Here is a 17,591-nt window from a genome sequence, read left to right as displayed (position 1 = left end):
AGCCCGCCGGCCCCGCCGGCAGCTGCGGGGAACGGGCGCTGCGGAGCCGCCGACGATGAGCTGGTTCAACGCCTCGCAGCTGTCCAGCTTCGCCAAGCAGGCGCTGTCGCAGGCGCAGAAGTCCATCGACAGGGTGCTGGACATCCAGGCCGAGGAGACCCCCTGGCCCGACGCCGTCATCCCCGACTACGGTGACGGTAAGGGCGGGCGGCCGCTGGGGCCGTGCCGAGCCTCGCGGCCCTTCCCCTTGCTCGCCTCGTCCTCTCTTTACCTTGTGGAGGTTTAACCGATCCCCCTGCCCAAAGCTCCCCCTGGTTTATATAATTCACAGCTTCCCCCGTTTATATAATTCAGAGCCCCCCTTGGTTTATCTAACCCACGTTCTGTTCCCTCCCGCGCCCCCCCGTGCGGGGTGACACCGGCACAAAGCCGGGGCAGGCTCAGCTCAGAGCCTGGCTGGTGTCACCGGTGTCCTGCTTTTATCGCATGGGTAGCACTGAGCTCCATAGCCCTGCTTCTTGAGGCGGTTTTTTTTAATTTTATTTTCCTGCGGGGCTAATAATTAGTAAAAACTACTCAATAATAAAAAAGGGGGGAATCATGCTCTTTTCGGAGGTTTGCGTGGATTCGCTCTTTGCCACAGGAGGGACAGAGTAGCAGCTGAAAGTCTGGTCCGTGTGAACCAAACGGAGTTTCCACTTTTCGTGGCTTCCAGTTCATAATCCTCCAACATTTGCTGAAAGGAATGTGCTCGAGGGAAAGGTTGTCATGGCTATGAGGAAGTGTTTCCCCTGAACCTGTGCTCATGGAGAACCTGAGGGAATGGTCAGCACTAAGCTGCTGTTTGGAAGGGAAAGAGCAAAAAGGAGCCCTCTTATTAGAAACTCCCCCCCAAATTGTATCTTAAAAGATAAGAAGAAGAATAATAAAAAAATAGGATGGGAAACTAAGTCATCTGGAATCAGTGTCATTGTTACAAGTGTGTCTAGAAGAACTATGTGTATTTAGAGGAGGGGGAGGAGGTTATTTCCAGGTTGGTTGCTCAGCAAAGGTCAGTTTGGGATGTCTTTATCCCTTTAGGGCTTGGCAGTCATGTAAGTAGTCTGGTGTCATCTTAAAATGCGGAAATTGCTTATAGAAAACTCTGTCACGCTTAATTTCTCAAAGCTTTACACTTGTCCAATCATTTTTAAATTTGATTTATATCTTAGTATTTATGGTAATTCTGTAATTCATAAGAAGAGCAGCAAATATCAGCCTGCATCTGGTTTTCAGGGAAAACATACTTGTTTTTAAGAGATGTCAAAATTGTGTTCTGAATATTACAGTTAACTCAGAGCTTTTTCTGAAGCTGTTGAATCATGGACAAGGTAGCAATAAGTCAGATGTTTGTAGCAATAAATCACACGTTTGTAGTATTTTAGGCAATGAAAACAGCAATTATCTGAATTTGAGACTTGAGGCCAACAGCTATCAACCGTTCTGAAAGCTGAAGCCGGCTTTAAATATTGTAACTCTGCATTTTTAATAGATGCTGCTGTATAGAGTGAGTTTGTTTTTAAGTAGCCTGAAATAGTTATGTTACCATGTTTGTAGGTACAAAATTGGATATTGTTTTCTGATTTCCCTTTCTTCAGGTGCTACTGAAATTTGATGCTGAAATTCTCGTTCTTGCTGTTCACAAGTCCTGGAAAACCTGCGAGAAATACAATAATTGGAATTGTTGATGTTGTTTTAGGGCAGCTTCAGAACTGAACAATTCAGTATTTCTCCACAGAAGAAAATTCTCAGCTGGGCTGCTGCTGATTTTTATTGTCAGCTTCATGCTGATGCTTGGTGTATGAGGAAAAATGAAGTCTGTCAGAAACTGAAGAGCAAGAACCCCTCTTACACTGCAAATTCTGCAGATACTTAAAGCTTTTCCCCTCTGTTTTCTGTAATGGTGTGTTAAGTGTTTATGTGCTACTTGCAGACAACTTATTAGACCTAGTAATTTTTTCCTCCTTTTTTAATCAATATAATTCTCTTTAACTACAGCTCTTCAGGTTGTTTTGCCTGGAATCCTTTCACTGTAGGGAAGCAGGAGGCCACATTTGCTTTTGCTCGTAGCCTACAAAGTAGTTATTTTTGCCTATCTCCCTTTTTTTTCCTCTTTTTCTTTAGGAACAAATTCTCTCACAAGTGGAGGATGGGACACATCTTCCTGGGGCTTGAGCTCAAACACAGAACCCCAGAATCAGCCAGTGTCACCCACAGCCATCACGAAGCCGGTGAGGAGGACGGTAGTGGATGAATCTGAGAACTTCTTCAGTGCCTTTCTCTCCCCAACAGACGTTCAGAGTATACAGAAAAACCCAGTGGTGTCCAAACCTCCAGCCAAATCACAGCGACCCAAAGAGGAGGTGAAAAGCACTTTAAAGGAGTCTCAGCACTCCAATCAGCTGGAAGGGGCAGTGACAACAGAGGCAGAAGTGAAGGATTCCTCCATAGCTGCCCTGGACTTGAAAAGCCTTGATATTCCCAAGGAGAAATCAGAAGAGAATGCTGTGCTTAAATCTGATGCCCAGCCTGAAGCAAGCTCAAACGAAGTTCCTGACAAAAAGGTGTCTGCTCTAAATTTTGAAGAACCTGAAGATTCTCCTACTGAAAAATCCAGTGTAGGAGGGGATGGAGCAGCAGGTGCCCCTGAGGGCACTTCTCAGCCCCTTGGAGCAGGGACGAAGGACCTGGCTTTGGAAGGGAAGGAGAGAAAGACTGAGGACAGGCAAAGCAATACCCCATCACCTCCCATCAGCACCTTCTCCTCAGGCACTTCCACCACAAGTGATATTGAAGTTCTGGACCACGAAAGTGTCATAAGTGAGAGCTCAGTAAGCTCCAGACAAGAAGCTGCAGATTCAAAATCCAGCCTTCACCTCATGCAGACGTCGTTCCAGCTCCTATCCACGTCTGCCTGTGCGGATTATAATCGCTTAGATGACTTCCAGAAAATGACCGAGAGCTGCAGCTCCTCGGATGCCTTTGAAAGAATCGATTCATTCAGTGTGCAGTCCTTGGATAGCAGGAGTGTCAGTGAAATAAATTCAGATGATGAGTTATCAGGCAGGGCTTCTGCCTCAGCGTCTGTCGCTGTCAGTCCTTCCGTGCCAAAGACGGAAACGGTTGACACCCTGAAAAACAAATCTGAAAACTTGACTGATGCTCCTGTGTTACATGCTGAGGAAGCTGAGATGGAAGAGAGTGGGAGAAGTGCGACCCCTGTTAATTCTGAGCAGCCAGATGTTGTTTTGGTTGCTGCTGTGCAAACTGTTGAAGAACAGGTTGTGAAGGAGGAGGCCGAGCCCCAGCAGGATGCTGGGGAACAGTTGGTAGAGGAGGACACTGAAAAACAAGAGCTTAAAAAGGTAACTAAAACACGTATTGCAAACACACCTTTTAATTACAAATGAAACTCCTGACATTTTCTTACATTTTCCTGTATCTCTTATGTCAACTTATTTGAATGAGCTAATTGATGCTGAACTATCTGACCCTTTAGAAAACTGTCCTTGATATCCTGCAGTGGAGCAGTTCTGGTGAAATTTCTGATCAGATAGTTGTGGGTTTCACCTGATCCACCTGGTTATCATTGTTGTGAGTTGTGACTAGGGGTGGCAAACAGGAAGCCTAATAGGTCAAATGTGTTAGTGTAATTCTTTGGTGTTTATATTTGTATATTTTCTTATAAGGTTGTTATTTATTTATATCCAGCTTTCCAAAATCTGGTATTAAGAAATTATTTTGAGGACATGAGCTAAGAGCTTTTTGACCCTGAGTGAAAGTTTTCTTCCTTCATCTGAGGTTATTCTGCTGCTTTGTGCTAATGTTTCACAGAAGAGACCTTCCCATAGAAATTATTCTGTAAAGAACACTGGGAGTCTTAATGCTTAAGCCATAGTTTTATAGCCTGCCAGCTCTACCTAAAAACTTCATGTATAATTAAATATCACTGTTGATGATTTTGTTGAGGAACTAACTCGAGCCACATGTGCTGATTTAGTAGGATTTGTCCACCTGTAGAAAAGACGTGTCTTTATGTTGAGGCGTGTGGCAGAAACATGGCAATCCTCCCTGACTTCTGCCTCAAATTCCTGGAAACATTGACAAATTCAATTTTAAATAAACTTGTGAGGGAATGGGTTGGGGGAAAGGGAAAGCCTGCCCTTCTTGTGTTTTAATTGTCCCTTTCATCTGATCTTTATCTGTAAAACCTTGTCCAGATGATTGCTTCATTAACTGAGAAGCTGGAGAAGAGAGAAATACAGTTATTAAGTACTAGTAAAGAAAGGGCTCGCTTGGAAGAAGCTTATGATAACCTCAAAGAGTAAGTATGAAAATACACTCAGTGCTGGAAGTGTGACTTTGCTGTAATAAAATCTTAGACAGTAGATCAAACAAAGAGCTTTATGACTGAACAAAGGTTACAGGAGATGTGCACTGTTTGAGAAAAGTGGAAATAACGATTGCTTGTGCTGTAACAGGATTTTTTTTAAAGACGTGTTATTTATTAGAGCCCAAATCTCTCTTGGGAGGGGACTGGGGAAAGATTTTTCAGTAAGCAAGCAGTAGGAATGACAAATGTGGAGAATCAGTCTTGGTTACTAATGAAGATCTTTATTATAAGACTGGATTCAGCTGTTAAGAGAGACTGACTTTCCTGGTACAGAGAGATGAACCTGATTTACTAAGTAATTTGTTGACTAAGCAGTGGAAGTACGGAAGAAGGGCTGGTTGTAGGGAAAAACCTGAAATTATATCTAATTTGGTTAAAGTTAAAAGGGGAAAAAATGGAGAGTTTTATCTTCCAGCTCATTGATGAAATACTGAGTTATAAAAATTCCAGCTGTATGATGCTGTTGTTTAATGACTAAACTGTTCCTAACTAAAAAATAAATTAAATAATTTACCCAATATAGATTATGTTTAATTAAAAAGGACTTCATTAAGGGGCAAAACATTTACGATATTCAAGCATTTAGTTGTTTTCAGTTTTTAAAAGCATTTAAGACAACCTGTTGCAAACTGTTTGGAGTGTCACATAACCGTGCAGCTGTTCTGAAATGTTCATTTGAAATGCAGTGAAATGTTCAGAATGAAAGAAGAGAGCAGCAGCCTTTCATCTCTTAAAGAGGAGTTTGCTCAGCGAATTGCAGATGCTGAGAAGAAGCTCCAACTAGCCTGCAAAGAAAGAGATGCAGCTAAAAAGGTAATTTGGCTTCTTTTATGAAATTAATATTTATTAGTTTATGACACAATTGAATTTTTTGAGGAAAAACAATAAATATTACCCAGGGAAAAGCATGAGGCTGTGATTAACCAGCAAGAGCTGTTTCCAGCCATCCAGGCTGCTTGGTGTTCACATCTGTGTTCTTGCATCCATGCTGTAAACCAGCTTGGGGAACTCCTTTAAGTTGGTCTGGTTTGCGGGAAAAAAAGAGATTTAATGTGTGCTCCCATTCCCTTTGTACCAAATATGTGTTTGCATTGGTGAGGGAGAATGGCCTGGGGATGGGAGGAAGGGGTGAAGAATGGGAATGGCTTCTTTAGAGGATTAACTGGTAGGAAAATTAAGGACTGATGGCAGATTGGTTTGGAAAGAGCAAAGAAGTGTACAAAGCAGCAAAGTTCATGGGGTTTGAATGTTCCTGACCTGGTGTCACAGCATTTCATTTCTCTAGCTTAATGCAAAAAGGAAGCTCAAATCTAACTGGAGAACAAATACTTTTCAGCTGTTTGTCACTGTGTTGACACAGCAGTGAGTTGAACTAGAAAAATTATTCAGTATCTGCATGTGAATAGGACAGGTTGGTTTTTATCTATTGCAAAAGTTTCAAGAAAATTAAATGGATGGGGAAATTGGAACAAATTGTACAGAGGATTTATAGAGTCTCAATCCTTGGAGGTTTTTAAAACTTGATGCAATAAGGCTCTGAGCAATCTGTTTTGATCAGATAATCTCCAGGGTTCCCTTCCAACCTAAATTGTTTTCCAAGCAAAGCCTTTTGAGAGGAAGGGCAGAAGAAAAAGGTGATCAGTGTAACTCACTCTGTTTTTCCCTACATGTATTTTAATAAACAGTCCTAAGTATTTTGTCCTATTATTTAGGAAGTAAAGACTGTTAAAGAGGAATTGGCTACTAGACTTAATACCAATGAAACTGCTGAATTATTGAAAGAAAAAGAAGAGCAAATCAAAGGATTAATGGAGGAAGGTGAGAATTCCCTTGTTTTGTAGTAAAAATGTGTGGAATAGTTTGAAATGTACTGGCCTTGCATACAGGCCTTCTTTGTGTGGGGAGAAAGTGCTAAATTTGAAGCATGTTGGATGTTTCTGAACGTTTGAAACATTTAGTGAGTAGCAAAAAGCAGCAGGAGGGGTCAGGCAGGTACAGATGGCTGGAGAGGTGCTTGCTGCAGGATGCATTAAAAGGTGCTGAGAGGTAAAACTGCGTGCAGAACAACATTCCATGCTCCATTCAGAAGAAATCTAATGAGGGCATTGCTCATGGCATTTCTACAGTGTCTCCTTTAACACTATTTAATTTTGGAAGTAAAATACAGATAATAAATGAGAAGGTAATTTTATATTTTTTTTCTAACATGATGAGCTCACTTGCTTTATTTTCAAAGTCTTCTATGTCCTATCCTATCTCACTGTAGCTCAGTGTAGCAAGGATAAGATAGTTTTTAACTGAAGAACTTGCATGAAAAAATGTAACAATAAGTATTTCTGCATTTACTGGACTATTATTTTCATGGGACTAAAGAGCAAGGCTGGTGGGAATAGAGAGAATCCATAGAATATCACCAAAATGCTTCATGTTCCATTTCTTCACAGGAGAAAAGCTTTCCAAACAGCAGCTGCACAATTCCAACATTATTAAGAAATTAAGAGCCAAAGAGAAAGAGAGAGAAAATGTTAACACAAAACAGAGCAAAAAGATTAAGGAATTGGAAGAGGAGTTGCAGCATTTAAAACAGGTGAGGGTTTTTGGTTTTTTTTTTTTTTTTAATCTTTTGGTATTAGCTGCAACATTGCCTTTTTGGAGGGCTCTTGATAAATTGATTTTTTTTATTTTCTGGAGACTTCCCTCTGTCGTAGAATTCCAGAATGGTTTGGGTTGGAAGGGACCATAAAGCCCATCCAGTTCCCCCCTGCCATGGGCAGGAGCACCTTCCACTATCCCAGGGTGCTGCAAGCCCTGTCCAACCTGGCCTTGGACACCTCCAGGGATGGGGCAGCCGCAGTTTCTCTGGGCACACTGTGCCAGGGCCTCACCATTTCACATTATTGGAGCTCTGAGCTGTGATTTATGTGCGTGTTCCTTGTAGACCTGCAGTGAGGGATCTTCTCAGCTGCTTGTTCACGCTGGCACTGCTGGTACCATGTGAGCTGGAAAACCTGTACCACGAAAATTTGGGCAGTTAGTGGTTGAGTCAAGACCTTACAAATTTCAGACTCAGGATGTGGAGTTGTCTGAAACTGTGGTGAAGAGCAGCTCCCTCCTCTGGGGAAGGCAGGGAAGCAAAACCTTTCTCTTTTTGCCAGGGGTTGGATGGGTTTAGTGACTTTATCCCGAATTGTCTGCCACTCTTGTCACTGTCCTCAGACACGGTTGTCAGCCCCACACCCTGGGGTTTGCTTCATGTTTCTTGCTTGCACTGACAGGTGCTTGATGGCAAGGAAGACCTTGAGAAGCAGCATCGAGACAGCATTAAACAGCTGAACAGTGTTGTGGAGAGACAAGAAAAGGACCTTGCTAAACTTCAGGCAGAAGTGGAGGAACTTGAAGAAAGGAACAGGAGTGTGCAGGCAGCACTCGACAGTGCGTACAAGTAAGCAAAGCAATCACATCTTCAGATTGTGCCTCTTTCTTGTGCAATGCTTGTGAAATATTCAAATGTAACAAAGTTATTTGCCAAGTTGCTGTTGGCATTTAAACATACCTGGGGTTTGTTTATTTGTTGGGTTGTTTTTTTCTCCCCAGGGAACTTGCAGATCTTCATAAAGCTAATGCTACAAAGGACAGTGAGGCTCAGGAAGCAGCCCTGAGTCGGGAAATGAAGGCAAAGGAAGAGCTTGGGTTAGCACTGGAAAAGGCCCAGGAGGAGGCTCGGCAGCAACAGGAGGCTTTGGCAATTCAGGTGGGTCTGAAATGCAGTCAATAAACTCTTTAATTCAACAAGACTCTGCTGAGGTGCTGTGTGCACCTGATGCAATGAACCGGGTGGAGCTCGCTTTTGTGTACTTAGCAAACACCCAGAGGATTTCTTCCCCATGGAACTTGTTCCATGTTAAGGGGTGGTTTATTTAATTATTAATTAAATAAAATGAATACTAATTTTTATTTAAAAGTATTTATGATTTTACTTGTCGAAATGAAATTACTTTGATTGGCTCTGTGTTAAGTTTGTAGTACTCTCACCTCTTAGAATTTTTAATGATAAATAAATCAGTGTGTGCGTGCAAAAATGAAGTCATTACTTGTAAGCAAACATATCCTGTCTAACACTGTTTGAAAATGGTGTGGGGCTGTGGCAAGGAATAGGTGATGATACAACTTTTGGCAGGAGTTTAGTAACAATTTCTTGTTTATTTAGGTGGCAGACCTGAGGCTGGCACTGCAACGTGCAGAGCAGCAGGCAGCAAGAAAAGAAGATTATTTACGGCAGGAAATTGGTGAACTACAACAGGTACTATAACAAACAGCTGATGCCAACCTGCACCTGCAAGGAGGACTTCTAAAAACCCAAAAATAAAGTGCTACCATGACATGAACAGCTTGAAAGGGAGGCTTTATTTCCCTGGTTACCTGCAGTGGTTTTCCTTTTCAGAGGAGCAATAAAAATATTAATGGAAATGTTTTTTTTAAAATCACATAGTGGAAAAATGTCATAATTTTTGTGATGCCTCTTAAATACAGTGCTGTCCATTTTAAATACGAGACAAAATACAGACATCAATTTTGTGATAGTTGTCTAAAATTGCTGGCAAATACACTTTTGAATGACTCTTTATCTGCTTCTTAAGAATATTTTTATTGTTCTTAAGGGCCAGAATATAGATTGTTGCCAGAATGTTTCAAATGATGTCCAGAGCTTTGAAATTTCTGGGCCCTTGCTCTATTGTGTATCTAAAAATGTTTTAACTTCTCTCTTGGCATTTCACGCTTTATCTGAGTTTGAACCACATGAATGTCAGATTGTAAAACAATAATTGTAGAATGTAAAGCAGCTGCTGTTTATTTAGATGAATTCTGTATGAATCTTTCCATCCATCATATGATTTTAATTATATCTGTGATTTCAGAGACTCCAAGAAGCAGAGAGCAGGAACCAAGAGCTGAGCCAAAGCGTCACCTCTGCTACCCGGCCCCTTCTGCGGCAGATAGAGAACCTGCAGGCCACGCTGGGAGCACAGACCTCTGCATGGGAGAAACTGGAAAAGAACCTTTCTGACAGGCTGGGTAAGATGGTTTGGATTTCACTGAGCTGTGAGGCTCTGGGTGAAGATGTGAGATGTGTGAAGGTAAATGTACAAGGCTTAACACTTGCCCAGAGTGTAGATGGTGGATCAGGAGAGATGAGCACCAAATGCTTTCCTGTAAGGAAACTGTGTGGGAAGGGTTATGCCAAGGTTCTTTGGACAGGTAATCCACTGGTTCTCTGTAAAACACACCTTAAAATAAGATTGTGAGGTGGAGGGGTTAAGGTGTACATGTCCTTACAGCATCTAAGGGCATTGAGACACTGAAAGTATTCCAGTATGGAGCCTGGTATCTAACTGCATAGGTGATAATACATATATTGTTTGATAAATGTATTCTTGATACAGTAGTAACCCATTGTTTTAAATGAAAAATATATTAAAAGCCCAAAGGTGGACCCAAAGAAATTATTTCCTTTCTGAAGACAATCTTATATATTGCATTCTGAAAGAGTTTGAAGTCACTTCATTCTGCATTACTTTGAGCCTCTGTCTGTGTGTGGAAAATATTTAATTTCCTTTACAAAAAGAAAATTATGTGTTTTTTAAGAAAGATTGGTTGCATATAAAAAAAAAATCAAATTCAATTTTTATATATAAATAAATGGCTCAAATCCTAGATGTTTGATCAAAAAAAGGTTAAATTCCATGTTTTTCATGCTATTAGGTGAGTCTCAAACTCTTCTAGCAGCAGCTGCTGAGAGAGAACGGGCTGCTACAGAAGAACTTCTTGCTAATAAAATTCAGATGTCTTCTTCTGAATCTCAAAATAGTCTTTTAAGGCAAGAAAATACCCGTCTTCAAGCTCAGCTGGAAGTGGAGAGAAACAAACTGAAGAAAATGGAAAATGAAAACAGCAGGTGAGTTCATTTTTGGTTAAGAGCATTTCTTTATGACTATGCTGAAATGAAGTGTTGGTATGTCTGTGCAAGAAAGTTACAACAGTGTTGTTGAGGATACTTTGTTTCATGCTAAAGATTGAAAAATGTTACATTCATAACATTTTGTAGCCTTGCAGTTGTGTCTGTTTTAAAAGCACCTGAATTTATAGAGATTACTTATTTAGTGACTTAAATGTCTTTCTTTTCTCCGAGTAGGTATGAGGTTGAACTAGAAGGGCTCAAAGATGAGTATGCAAAAACCTTGGAAGATGCAAAGAAAGAAAAGGTATTGCCTAGTTCATCTTTAATCTCTATTTTCTGGTTGAAATCTGAGCTAGCAGGAGATTTACCAGCTTGTATTTATCTTTGCAGGCACTGCTGGCTACTCAGTTAGAAATGGAGAAGATGAAGGTTGAACAGGAGAGAAAGAAGGCTATTCTCGTGCAAGAAGCAGCAAAGGAGAAGGTGACAAAACCTAACATTTTTAAGTCTTACTGATATTGTCTTTATTTTAGTAGTTATCTATACCTGTAACTTTTAGTACCTGGCAGTATCTTTCCAGTGAAAGAAGTGTTGTGTTAGACTCACTGAAATTAGTTCTGAGAAGAGGTAAAATATGGATTGTTGTTTAATCCTGTGTTCTTTAAGCACTCTTGAAGCCGCTTGTTTTCTCTGCTTAGACTATCAGCATTGCTTCCACTGGATTCCTCTTTTGTTTCACATGACTGTGTGCAATGTTCACATGCTTTCCAGCTGAAGTCACAACTCATAGAGCAATCCTCAATAGTCATTAAATTCATTACCACTAATTAGCAGCTAGTATTCAAGTAAAACTATTTCTGTTGTTTGTTTCTTGCTGTCTCCAGTCCTAAAATCTAAGTGCTTTCCCCTTCTGAGGTTAGCATGCTTGTAGATGCTGCCAGAAAAAAGGGGCCAGTCTGTTTTGGAGAGGTATCAGTAAATAATTAACATGTGAAAAAATCCTGGAATTTAATTCATACACTTTATTTAAAAAGAAGAAAATGCCTTAACATTCAGTCTAAGAAGAGATTTCTTCTGAGTGTGAGATAATCTTTCTGTGATACATTTGGACATACAAAACTGCCTTTGAGTCTGTCTTGGCTACTTGAAAGAGAACCATTTTTTGGTGTAATTTTCAGCTTCTGTCTTAATTTCCTAAAAGGTCTGAGATCTTGAAGATAGGCTGTGTTACGGCACAGCAATTTTTTGTTGTTGAACTTTTCATATGTTTTAGCTATGGGGCAAGTAGAAAATCTGTCACATAGTGTTCTATAATTGTTGGTGGAAAAAAGGAGGCTGTTTATAGAATTTCTTTTAGCATCTTGTGCACGTTTTTTCTTTTTCTTACTGGTGATATTGGATGTCTTTCTTTTGAAGGACCGAAAGTCATTTACAGTTGAGACTGTATCAAGTACGCCCTCAATGTCCCGCTCCAGTTCCATAAGTGGGGTGGACATGGCAGGACTTCAGACCTCTTTCCTCTCACAGGTAGGATAAATCACCTGTGATGGCTTTTTTCTCCTTGACAGACCACTTATTTTCCTCCTCAAGAACTTCTAGTAACATAGAAGATGAGTGTATTGGCCTTAGACAAGGTAGCATCCTGTGCAGAAACATCTAAAACCTGCTGATTGTTAAACAGTACAGATGAGTTATTTTTACTTGCACTCCTGGTTTAGGGCACAGCCCTGCTCCCTAGGCAGCATCACTGACTGCTGTACTCTGCTGTCTCCTGCAGCTGCTCCTTCCCTGTCAGTCCAGTTCCGGCTGTCAGCATTAAATGGCACCTGTGTAAGTGTCAGGAGAACTTGCCAGTAGGGAGCTATCCCAAATTGTATCTATTCACCTCAAGCTTTTGTTTTGAAAAGGATCTTTAAGCATTGAAATGCTTGCCTAGCACAGTGTAATTTTAAATCTTAAATGATGTCATATTTAGGAGAGGGAAGATTCCAAAATAGGCATGTTTTTGTCTAATTTTCATCTTCTCTAACCTTGTTTGTAGGATGATCCTCATGATCACTCATTTGGACCAATAGCTACCAGTGGGAGCAATCTCTATGATGCAATAAGGATGGGATCAGGTTCAAGTATAATTGAAAACCTTCAGTCACAGCTAAAATTAAGAGAAGGAGAGATTTCACATCTACAGGTATCTTTTCAGAAAGTTTTCAGTGTTATGAGAATTCTGTGAACCAGCACAAGAAAGATTTGTTGGTTCCTTTTTTGTTTTGGTAAGGAGCTATCCAGAAAACCTATCTGTCTGAAAAGTAAAAAAAACCCAAGACACTGAGAATTGAGGAGAAAGAGTGTATCTGAGATGTGCTCTTTCACAGTCTCACTTAAGAATAAGCCTTAAATACTGTGTATTTTGATATAGTAATTTATAAATAGAGTAAATTCTTTCCTTCTACTTGTTACGTGTGTTTACCTTAGCTGGAAATTGGAAACCTGGAGAAAACTCGATCAATAATGGCAGAAGAGCTGGTTAAATTAACAAATCAAAATGATGAACTTGAAGAAAAAGTGAAGGAAATACCCAAATTACGCACTCAGTTAAAGGTAAGTGCATTTCTGGTGTAAATCCATCATAGGATGTAGATAATTGCGTTTCTTTAGGAATAGTCCTATCAGTTTAGGAATATATTCAAATCTGTCACTAAGCATAAGTGACTGAAGAGCCTGGTTTTTGGGTTTTTCTTTTATATAGTAGAATCTAAAAATGCCCTCTCCATGGTTAGGCAGTCACTTCAAAACACAGTTGTTGGAAACATGTGCTGTGCAGAAGGCTGTGCTAAATCGGGAAGAGACCATTTTTGTTTCTATCATTTAGGCGCTTGTCTGGAACTGGATTTTTTAGTAGAGGGAGTGTTTTAATAAATAGCATGGATTTATGAGGTTGATGCAGAAGCTGAATATGTGTCCAGTAGAGATACAGGGAATAGGACAAATAATTGAATCCTATAGAATTGAAACGGAAATATTTTAAAAAGCTTTGGAATAATTTTTGGATACAGAATGTTCAATTTTCTCATGAAACATTTCACAAACTGGTCATTCCTGTAGTAAAACAGTGCAGTTTTCTAACTGATTTTAATGAAGAGTTTACCTCACTGTAGTTACACTTTGACAAGGGAATGCTGCACTTATTTCCCCTGGCAGTGTAAAACTCTGTCCCAGCAGCAGCTTGTCTGCAGCTGAACACCAGTGAGATAACAAAGTGTGTCCTTGCAGGATTTGGATCAGAGGTACAACACCATTCTCCAGATGTATGGGGAGAAGGCAGAGGAGGCTGAGGAGCTCCGACTGGATCTGGAAGATGTGAAAAACATGTACAAGACTCAGATAGATGAACTTTTAAAACAGAGACAAAATTAATTCCTCATGGAACTCTTAACATTGTATGGTGACGGACTGTAAAGATAACTGTTTATGTAAATGCTGAATTTAAATGTCTTGTAAAAAACCAACAACCCTGTATTATAGAAAATGTGACTATATAATAGAGTTCATATGTTGACAGAAGAATCAATGCTTTAAGTGTCCTGTTCTGTCTGCAGTTAAATTATTTGTGCAATATTTAATTCTTTTTCTTCAGTCATCCTTTTATTTAAGTTTTTGCTAAATGGTGGGTCATTTTACATAAACAGCAAAAATTATGGTTGTTACCTTGTGAGACAGCACTGGAAGGGCATGAATAATACTAAAGCAGCCCTTGATTCATAATCTTTGTAAACCTATGAAAATCACATTGGAAGTCTTTCTCAAGTGTTCATATGAGTTTTTCTAAAATCTCATCAGGTAAATTTTAATAACTATGTAGCAGGACTTGCTGTCTGAAGTGTAATTGGTGGCTATTTTTATGATGGGAAAAATCTGAGATTTGTGATTACAACATCTGAATGTGTCAGGGTGATTATTCTTAGACAAATCCGATTATTCTGACTACTTTACACTAATTACAGCTTCATCTTGCATATTGCTTCTCATGAGCAGTCTGGAGACAAACAGCTCTGCTTGTAATAATAAATGTGTTCAGCTTCTAACACCAGAAATCTGAGCTATTAAATAATCTGTTCTAGATTTAGTAGCTGATTTTTAACAGTAGCTAGAACAGTTCAGAAGAATGCAGGAAACTGATTTTTTAAAAATAAATTGCTGCAGATCTCATGGTTCCTTTTCTATAAGTAGCAAGGGTTAGACTTCTTGTAAAATTGGACTGTGGCTTAATAATAGTTTTCGAGCAAGTCTCCAGTGGCTGCAGAGTATTTCTCATGCCATTCCTTAAGCAAGGTATTGGTCAAACAGCTCTCACGTGACTTGGAGTTGAGCTGCATTTTTGGTAATGTCAGAGGAGATCTTTGAATGGGACCCTTGGGAATGCTGAGAAGCAGCTTTCGTCTTCCTCTCTGCATTCCAGAGAGCAAATATTTTGCTGCATCTCAAAGCCTACTCGTGTGAAATACTGGGCAGTTGAAATTCTTTGCTTATCACACCAGTGCCTCTGTTGGGAGAGGGTTTTTTTTCCCAGACCAGTGCACGTTGTAATTTGGGAACTCTTTTCCTGCTTGGATGTTCAATGGCCTGACAAAGGATGTGAAGGACGAGGAGTTACTCCTGGGGAAATGCCTCTTGGTAATATGATTTTACTATGGGTGTTAAGGATTTATCCCTCACTGGGAGAAGAGTTAGTCACTGAAGTTACACAGGCAAGGGAATGTTTATGGAAAATCCTAGTCTGATTTGAGATTCAAGCAGTTACTCTGTGAGGATTTTGTTAAAGCCATAGAGCCAGAGCACTTAAATTTGTTATAATTCCCCATCTGTCATAGAAACTTCTAATTGCTTTAATAAAAATACTTTTTTCTCTTCCCTTTTTTTTTTTTTTTTTTTTTTTTTTCCATTGGGATGTGGGAGGGAAATACCCTCTTGTTGTTTTCGATTCAGTTTTGGAAACCATGGTCATATGATTTTTCTTCTAAAAATCTCATAATTTAACACTTTACCTTCATATTAAAGCATGTTTGGTTACTCTAAGCTTCTGAAAAACTCCAAACCTAAGCAAAAATCAGTCCATATTAAAACACTTGGTAGAATTTTACTAGTTTAGAATTATGATGTACAAGTTCAGCCTTTTCTTAAGAAAATGGCTCTTTGTGATGGTCAAAGATTATAAATTCTACTCAGCTTTTTTCTGCTACAGCAAATCAATAACTTCCTGGTTTTCACCTTTTTTTTTTTTTTTTTTTTTTTTTTTTAAAATCTTGGCAGACAAAGGCAGCAGCAAAGACAAATAAATTATCCTTTGAACTTTTATTGGGATCTCTTGCTGCCAGTGCTTTTGAAGGTAACATTTCCTGTGTAATGTGAGCAGATGCTCCTGAAGGGCTGACAGGCAGTTCTGAGTATGTCTTGGGCTATCTTGGTTTTCAGGAAGAGCTTAGGTAAAAGGGAAATTTTAACATGCAATCAACATTAACTGTTTTAGTTGTAAAAATGCAAAAGGCATTAGGTTTTTAAATTTTGCTAAAGTAGATGTAAATATTTGTATTGACTATTTTTGGATTCTATATTCCCTTGTAGTGCAACCTTTACTATCACCTGAGAATCAGATGGCCTTCTGTGTCTTAATCATCAAAGCCTTAGAAAACAAAGTGGCTGTTGGAAGGTAACATAGACTTTGAAATATCCTGATTTGCTCATCTCTGATATAATTGTGTGCTTGTTGTGGAGGAACATTAATGTCTGCTTGAACACAATCCATTGCTCTTACTGAGACTGCCTAGAAGAGTAACGAGTAAAATGAAAGGAATTACTTTAGAATTCCAGTACTCACTTTTTTGTCTAAATTTATTATTTTAGAACATTCCTTCTGAAAGCAACTAATTTAGCTCTCATTTTCACTGCATATGCTAGTATGAAGAAATGTTATTTAGAGGTTTCTCAGTGTAGTGTTCAGAGGGAGCTGAATTGCTGATGCAAAGGCCTCTGTGGATGTAGGTGGGTTTGGATGAGGAATAGATTACTCTGGTACTCACTTTCTGTAGGAACTCAAGAGCCCATGTTCAAAATCCCACATCAAAATCACATGAGAGAAGGGTTAGCTCTATTTATTATTTTTTCCTGCTACACATTTGTTGTAATTTATGTGCTTACTTTTTACTAAGGGCTACAATGATCCTTAAAATAAAAATGGTGAAACGGTTATCACAGTGAAATTAAACCTCCCCAGTTTCTAGTTGTAAAATATGTATAAACTGTAAAAAGCACGGGTCAGCGTAAAATAAAATTTTCCGCTAACAGTGTGCTCTGGTTCACTTTGAGAAAAGACTTTAAAATAGTTCTGGGGAGGGTTGGGAGGGTGTGAACCTAGTGCTGTGAAAGGAAAATATTATTTAAGGTAGAAGACAGCAGCTGTAGTTGGAATACAGTCACAGATGCCAGCTGAAGTCTTGCGGTACCGTGGGTATTTATGTAAGAGGGGCTGGTTTATTTCTAAATGCACCGCAGCCACGGGGTTGTGGATAATGTGACATTTCGAGTAATTTCCTTTATTCAGGTAAGCGGTGTCAGCATCTCTGCCTGCGGCCGCGTTCTCTCGCAGGTTTCCTGGCTCGGGCTGAGCGTTTGTTGCTCCTTTCCCACCTGGGAACGAGGGGAGAAGAGGTCCGGGCTGTGCTGGAGGATTCAAAGCTCTGGAGTACTGGCTCCTGTGCCTCCCCCGGCGCTCGTCACTGCGGGAATTGGGTCAAAGCGAAGGAGGGTGCGGGGTGCCGGCCAGGCAGGAGCGCTGCCGTGTGCCAGGGACAGCGGGGCGTCCATGACCCTCTGCCCTTGTTCCTGGGGCTCTTGGTGAGCGCGGCGGTCCCGGGCCGGCCCCGGCCCCGCTGCCGCCGGCCTGGGCTCGGGGGGACGCCTGGAACAATGGGGTGCCGGAGCCTGCGCTTCCTGCCGGGCCGCGGCAGGAAAAGGGCCTTTTCCTCCGCATCCTGCGCTCGCCGCTCCCGGGGCGGCAGCGCTTAATTTCCGGCAGCAGAAGGAAGACGCGGCCGCTCCGCCGCTGCTGCCCCGCGGGCAGGTGCCCTTCGCTGGGGGCCCCACCTGAGCCGCGCCGCCGGAGCCCGACCCGCGCCCGGCGCGGCCGGCTCCTCCTTCCCTGCCTTCCTT

General features: G+C 40.7%; 1 protein-coding gene across 1 annotated transcript; it reads left to right on the top strand.

Moving 5' to 3' along the window:
• TMF1 (TATA element modulatory factor 1) lies at positions 1-15,296 on the top strand. Its single transcript, XM_040075849.1, has 17 exons — positions 1-197; positions 2,164-3,404; positions 4,260-4,363; positions 5,119-5,245; positions 6,145-6,250; positions 6,877-7,019; positions 7,708-7,874; positions 8,027-8,183; positions 8,640-8,732; positions 9,349-9,505; positions 10,193-10,385; positions 10,623-10,692; positions 10,779-10,871; positions 11,805-11,915; positions 12,430-12,576; positions 12,861-12,986; positions 13,659-15,296. The coding sequence occupies exons 1-17, from the start codon at positions 56-58 to the stop codon at positions 13,800-13,802; spliced, it is 3,321 nt and encodes a 1,106-aa protein (XP_039931783.1). The 5' UTR covers positions 1-55; the 3' UTR covers positions 13,803-15,296.
• The last annotated feature ends 2,295 nt before the right edge of the window (positions 15,297-17,591 follow it).

Source organism: Hirundo rustica, chromosome 12 (genome assembly GCF_015227805.2).
Source record: "Hirundo rustica isolate bHirRus1 chromosome 12, bHirRus1.pri.v3, whole genome shotgun sequence".
Taxonomy (NCBI): Eukaryota; Metazoa; Chordata; class Aves; order Passeriformes; family Hirundinidae; genus Hirundo; species Hirundo rustica.
This window is presented reverse-complemented; position numbering and strand designations above follow the sequence as displayed.